This window comes from Octopus sinensis, linkage group LG16, assembly GCF_006345805.1.
Source record: "Octopus sinensis linkage group LG16, ASM634580v1, whole genome shotgun sequence".
NCBI lineage: Eukaryota > Metazoa > Mollusca > Cephalopoda > Octopoda > Octopodidae > Octopus > Octopus sinensis.
Window position 1 is genome coordinate 20,062,131 of NC_043012.1, and position 7,500 is coordinate 20,069,630.

Consider the following 7,500-nt stretch of genomic DNA (forward strand, 5'->3'; position numbering starts at 1 on the left):
GTTTGTTTGAAGGTGATACTTTCCTACTCCATATGTGAACAAAAACATACCTCATAAAGAAGTTTTCCCAAGCATGCGACCTTGTCCTGTATTTCATGAGTATTTCGTTATCATTTTTCTTAGCAGAAGACCTAGAAAGAAAATAGCGAGAATAGAAAATCACAAATTGCGGTAGAATTATTTCAGTGTCCAAAAGGTTACTTTAAGTTTAGATGAATTAACGTACTCTTAAGAAATGAATAGATTCCATGGCAACGTCTGGTGGGGGAAAATGCAATCTATTTGACTAAGTTTTAAGATGTTTATATGAAACAGAAGGGAAGATAATCAGTCGATTGTATAAATGAAAGTATTTGACTGGGATTTAATTTTATTGATCTCTTAAAAAAGCATAATGATCTTGATTTCGGTAAGATTTCAAATCACGGTGTACCACACCTAATGTTGTGTTCCAAGAATTTGTGTCTGACAGTCTAACAGTTCCGTTTTGAGGATGATGAAGGTGTAACATTGTTGTATTTCGGAATGGTCATTTTGCCAGTTTAGCCAATAAAAACACACGCACTATATATTTGGTGTTACTTTGCTTCAGTGTTATTTAATTTTTACAAAATGGCTGATGGTTAGTAAGGAGACACACAAATAAGAAAGAAGAAAGCAAAGGACCATTGATGCGGTCACTGGAGTGTGACGAAAGAAGTCTGGCCGAAATAAGATTAAGATTAATGTAAAGAATAAATAACACTGAAGCAAAGTAACACCAAATATATAGTGCAGTGTGTTTTTATTGGCTAAAATGGCAAAATGACCATTCCGAAATACAGCAATGTCTGTTTCAACACAAGACTTCACATAAAAAATCTTGTGCAACAAATATATAAAGGTGTAACATTTTTAGTACAAATATCAATTTCAACTTTTTAGACTTTTATTACCTATATTTTTGTATTTTGAAATTCAAAACGTTCTAGGACAATTTTTGATTTTGCTGTTTGCTCAAATGGGAAGCGAGCTGTATTATCTGTTATGGGTTTACTCTTCAGCGCGTCGTTATATTTGAGCCATGGTACACCAACATTCCTGTCCCCAGTTTCAAGGTGGATGTACAGGAAGACTTTGGTTATAATTTCATCACTCATCTTCACAGCATGACAAACCTAGTGCAATTGCGACTGCATAATATCTTGATTCCACTTGTGCTTACAATTGTTCGATATTAGACGCCTTGTCTTTTAGTGAATAAATCCAGACTACCCTCTGTGTGTGTGTGTGTGTGTGTGTGTGTGTGTGTGTGTTTGTGTGTGTTTTTGTGTGTGTGTGTCTGACTGTGTCTCAGTATGTAATACTGAGACACAATCAGACACACACACAGTTGAAATGTATGCATACATATAAAGAAATATGTACAGATAGAGGATATAAGTTTTCGCCAGATGACTCATACTAATAGGTGTACTGCCTGTGTGTTCAAATATGTGAGCCATCAACATCCCAGTTTGTAAAGAAGTTAAAGTTGTAGTTATGTGGTTGCCTTATCCAAAATGTCTATAGGTGACTTCCCATTGAGTTAGTTGTAGGTGAAATTAGTAAGGAAAAACACATCCATTTGTATGTACGTATGTATGCAATTATCGTTAACAACTTTAAAAAATAATAACAAGCAGGAAGAGGAATGCCCACAAGGGGAATGTATTAGTTTGTTGTTCAGTGCAAAGAGAATGTTTCGAACATATATCTCCGCCGAAAAGGAAAAAAAAAGGGAACAGGGAAAAAAGACTAAAGAAAGAAAAGTATCACCAAGACCACGTGCGTCGTTACATTGCTGATATATTCGTATTTATATGAAAATATAACTTAGGTAACTTAGATATGTTTCGACCAAAGATTGATTCAGGCCATGTCTAACTTATTAGCATTATCTGATAGGATTAGCTAAATCTTTTTAAAGTCAAGTTTGTGCTATCATGGTCTATTCGAGTAAGGAGTTCTTGTTCGGGGAAGTTGTATCGAGGTATAGGTGAATTCTCTAGTATTCCCTGATGCAATTTGTCCAGATTCCATTTAAAGGTGATGGGATCATTTTCCTCTTTGATCTGTTTCTAGAGTATTTTAAATAGGGCAGAGCATTTTGAGGAAGAGAAATTGCGTTACTGTGTATTTATGTGTTGTGATCCTGAAATTTGCGACGTACAGTAAAAATTTGCGACGTACAGTAAAAGAGGGAATACAAAAGAGTGACAGAGAGAGAGAGGAGAAATGGAAAGAAAGGAAGAGACGTAAACAAGAGACTATGGCACTACAACCAGCCAGGAACAGTCTTCGCTACATTTGCGGTACCTGCCAGAGGGAGTGTTTGTCCAGGATAGGACTACACAGCCACAGCAGGAAATGTATCAGGACATGAATTATAAAAGCCGGACTAGACTACAAAGAAAAAAAAAACAAAAAAAACATGCGCAACTCCATTGTCTCCCGAGACAGAAAGGACGCCAATACAATACAATGTGTTGTGATCCAGAATTAGGTATAGGACATATGACCCGTGGACCTAACTTTGGATGAATTGCGAATCTAATGTTGAGGCCGTTTGGTCAATGCTGGTGGTATATTCTCCACATTGTGCAAATGATGTATGGCTTACGGCGGTGCAGGTGAGAAGAGTTTGCATGCTCAAACCTCTTTATGCTACGTCTTGAAATGATCATCAGGAACATCGACTGGTCGGGTGTTGTGATTATCAACGGTGAACAACAAACACATTTACGATTTGCAGATGTTATTGTTCACATCATTGTAACCGTAGACCAGGTGCAGATACTGCGGACAGAGTTCAGCTCCCAGAGATTATAAGAATATCTTACAATGAACTGCATGAAAACAAACAATTCGCAGCCGGAAGACATAAGATAGAAGTTGGATGCGAAGAATTCAAGGAATTAACATTATAATTCTATCGTAAATAATGCGAGATGTGGACGCTGAAATTACAAGCAGGATGCGGTCAGGATTCCAGGCATTTAACTCAATAAAGGATGTTCTACAAACAGAGCTAGTTAATGACATACGTGCCAAACACTTGAATAGCGTTCTCCTACCATCGCACTTATATGCAACTGGGACAAAATTCTCTACGAAGGAGAAAGAAAAACGAATAACTACGACACAATGGGGCCTTGGTGAGATCTATAAGAGGACTACCATTACGGGAGCATACTGGAAAGGAGATACTTCGAGAACGGAATGGAAAGATCGTTGTGATTGCAGAGTACCGAAAGCAGATGCTTCGCTGAGCGCGACATGTTGCACAGTTCATACACATCAGGTAGATCCTTGCATTTTCCGAACGGTATCCAACAGGACATTTTCAAGGCCCCCATGACAATGAGTAGCACTTTGGTCATGCGATTTGGGTCAAGAGAGAAGAGAATAGTGCAATGAATGCGGAAATGAAGCGCATTGTGACCAGCAGCGCAAACGGCATACCATGGCCTGGATGATACAATGATGCCATGATATGTATGTGTGTGTGTGAATATATATATATATATACATACAAATATATATACAGACACACGCGCATCTATATACTTCAGCGTATATGTATTTCTTTTCTTTTTTTTTACTTGTTTAGAGAAAGACAATCAATAAAAATATATTATAATATATAAAATATATAAACATAAACAAATATTGATTGCTTACGGGTAAGGAACGCAGAGGATAATCAGGCCAAGTATCAGGCGAATCATATTCTTCTGTATAAACTGGAAGTTTACAGTTTACTATGAATATAATCTGCAAAATAAAAAACAATGTATATATATATATATTTCAGCATGAGTACCTTTTGTTAAAAATAATCTTTACAATTGGTATAGGTGTGGCTGTGTGGTAAGAAATAGCTTACCAACCAAACGGTCCCGGATTCAGTACTACTGCTTAAGTGTTTCTTCTACCCATCCAACCGACCAGATGGTCGTGAGTGGATTCTTTTGAGGGAAACTGAAAGACCGCAATATGTATGTATATATATATATATTTGTAAAAAATGAAGTTCGAAAATGCTGCTGTATTATACAATTTTTAATTTTTATATATACATTATAACATGTTTCACTTCCTGAAATGAACCTTATCAAAAAAAGTTATATATAAAAAGAGACAGCTCATGCCGTCAAACACAAGAAATTCATTTATAATACACAACGGAGTCAGACATCTTAGAGTTCATGTATAGTTGATATATAGTTCATGTATAGTTGATATATAGTTTGAAGTATATGTTCAAAGTGTTCGATGCAGTGGCCCAAGCAATTGTGATGACCTATGGCGGAAGTTCGCTGGGTGGTTCTAGTGAGTTTTTGTGAAATGCTCGGTTTTATAATGCCTGTTAGGTGGTCAATCTAGCGTAGCGCGACGTCATCAATGTTTTGACCAATCGTTTCGTTAGGTGGCTTTAACCAAGTGGAACGGGACGTCATCATTATTTTGACCAATCGCTGCATTATAACTCCCTCTTGTTTGTATGTGTGTGTGTGTGTGTGTGTGTGTTTTTGTTTGTATATGTATGTGTTCATGCATTTTTCGAAGAAATATTTTCTCTATTGTAATTTGTTTATTTACTAACCAGTTCCTAGAAAATTTATTGTAAATAATTGATATAAGTACACACCCAGAATTACGCCTAATAGCAGTTTTCTATGAATCGATTTTCATAAAAGAATTTTCCAAGGTGAGTCGCACAATACGGCAACACAATTGTTGTGTTTTCATTATTTGTGTAACCTCCTTTCCTTCGTGTACAAGTGAAAACTTTGGTTTTGAGTCATCGTGTTTTCTATCTTTAGCATGCTGGTGCTTGCTTTATGGTTCTTTACATATATATATGCATGTGTATATAAATATATTATTATCAATATCTATAAATCTGAAATGCGAAAGTTAGTTTGTTTGTCTGGTTTTGGCATTGGAACGGGTTAAAGGGCACTAGATCCCGTTGGATTGATTCCAAAATTTACAGTGACATGTAAAATGAGGATGTTAGTGGGTTAGGTTGGAAGTCTTCTCTCATTCTCTTATCTGCCTGTCTTCCTCCGTCTCTCTCTCTCTTTCCTCCCTTCCTTTCACTTTCTCTATATAACGTCGTTTAACAGAGTCTACTACCTCTCCCCCGCCGATCGCTAGCGCTATCACACCCACACACACCCACACACACTCTCTCTCTCTCTCTCTCTCTCTCTCTCTCTCTTCTCTCTCTCTTTCTCTCTCTCTCTCTAAGTCTGTCTGCCATCACCACACAATCATGAGAACAAATATTATGAATCGGATATTTATTGGGTTAATTTATATATGTGTGTGTGTGTGTTCTATATATGAATATGTATATATAATGTATATATTCAAAGTGTATATATATGTATCTATATATATATATATGGTATATATATGTATATATATGTATATATATATATATATATATATATATACATATATATATATATATATAATTTGTATACATTTGTATATATAATGATACACACACACATATATATATAATGCGTATATATGCTCATATATATTTAATGCGTATATATATATATATATATGTATATACATATATATATATATATATATATCATGTGTGCATTATGTTGTCGGTTAAGCTGAAAATATGCACGCCTATGTTAAAAGTGCTGGCGAGTTTGCATGGCAACTATTTTTTTCCTCAAATGAAAGGCGTGACCTCTAGGACAAAATTCCTCATAAAATGTGGCCCGAGTAGATCCGAATGAAATCGGGTTATATTAACCAAAATTTAAAAAGGGTCTAAATGGAGCTGGAAGAGGATTAAAATTTACAGGAATTCTCTGTTACATCAAGCTAAAAAAACTGCGCCAGCCTTTAAATCGGCAATGTGTTGCCGTCCATGATGAAGAAGTTTTGAATGCTTGCCATGGTGAGTCTACTGTCGTGAGAAAGAATCACTTCAAGACTTGCTGTTTAGGAATGTTCTTTTACATTAAGTTCAATATTTTCCGCCAACCGTTAAACGTTGCTGTCCGTCGTTAAAAAATGACAGCCATGGTGACTCAACTATCCTCAGATTCTATCCCTTCAAATTTTGAATTCCAATAATTTTTTTTTTATTCAGCGCTCAAGTTCGTCTGTCACTTTTAAATGTTAGTATTTTGCTGTCTGCCTTGAAGAAGACCTTTCCGTTGTCATTGCCTGATATTTATGATTGATCTTTCAACATATTTTCTTTTGTTGTTTATAAATAGGAGAGATATAGATAGATAGAGAAGGATAGAGAGTAAGAGAAAGCGAAGGAGAGTCCGAGAGAAAGGAAGAGTAAGAGAGTGAGAAAGTGAGAGAGAAAGGAGAGAGAAACTAATGGGGAGAATGCCGTGATAAAAGCAGAAAAGAAGGAACAGAAAGTAACAACCACACACTTATTCGCGCGTAGAGCGGGTCACCTTAAGCTAGTATATATATATATACGTATGTCTATATATGAACATGTATATATATGGATATATATATATATATATTATATATATATATATATATATATATATATATATATATATATATGTCTGTGTGTATATATACACACACAGACACATACATATATACGCACACACACACACACACACACATAATGAATAAACAAAGTAACACATACAACACATTTATTATTGTCATATAATAAAGAAACAAAAGTTCATGTATGAAATTGAGGTTTTTTTCTACTTCAGATATTACATATTTCTCTATTATGAAAATAACTCATACAGGGGGAAGTAAATTATATATATAATAATACTGTAAATATGGCTACCGAGGAACAGTAATTACCTGCTCAACGGCGGGTATTAGTGCTAGTATATAATAAGTGCAGAATGAAACTATAAATCATTTCAGTAAAGTTTGTTTTTTTCATTTTAGATTAATTTTGACTATAGTATGGGGTCTTAAAATTTTACTGCCTGTTTCCCCAATTTTGTCTTTGTGTACAAGTGAGGACTTTGAGTCATCTTGTTTACTATCTTTAGCATGGTTCTTTACATATATATATATAAGCATTTATATATATATGCATATATATATGTATATACGTATAGATTCATATATATACACACACATAGATATATATATATATATATATATATCCACACACACATACACATACACATACATATATACATATTCCTATATATATATATATATACATATATACACGTACATATATATGTATATATACACACATACACACACACATATATATATATATATATTTGTCTGCTCGTTTAGCCAGCGGGGTGGCGTCATTTGAAGGCTAAAACAATGCGAAGCGCATTGTGACCAGCGATATGTAGCAGGATCTGATAGCCTGGTCGGTGACGGTAAGGTGACGGTGATACACCGATATTTACTGGAGATGGCAGTCAATACAAATACGACGCTTTCTTAAAGCTTCACTGCGTATATACAATGACC

The 7,500-nt window shown here is 35.0% G+C and overlaps 1 protein-coding gene across 2 annotated transcripts in view; it reads right to left on the minus strand.

Moving 5' to 3' along the window:
- LOC115220523 overlaps positions 1 to 7,500 on the minus strand; it is an 86,790-nt gene that overhangs the window by 37,448 nt on the left and 41,842 nt on the right. For both annotated transcript variants that reach the window (XM_029790664.2, XM_029790662.2), the window contains exons 2-3: positions 3,703 to 3,795; positions 51 to 131 (exon numbers count right to left, since the gene is read on the minus strand). In XM_029790664.2, coding sequence (XP_029646524.1) covers positions 51 to 131; positions 3,703 to 3,749 — 128 coding nt within the window. In that variant the 5' untranslated portion in view covers positions 3,750 to 3,795. The remainder of the gene's footprint in view (positions 1 to 50; positions 132 to 3,702; positions 3,796 to 7,500) is intronic.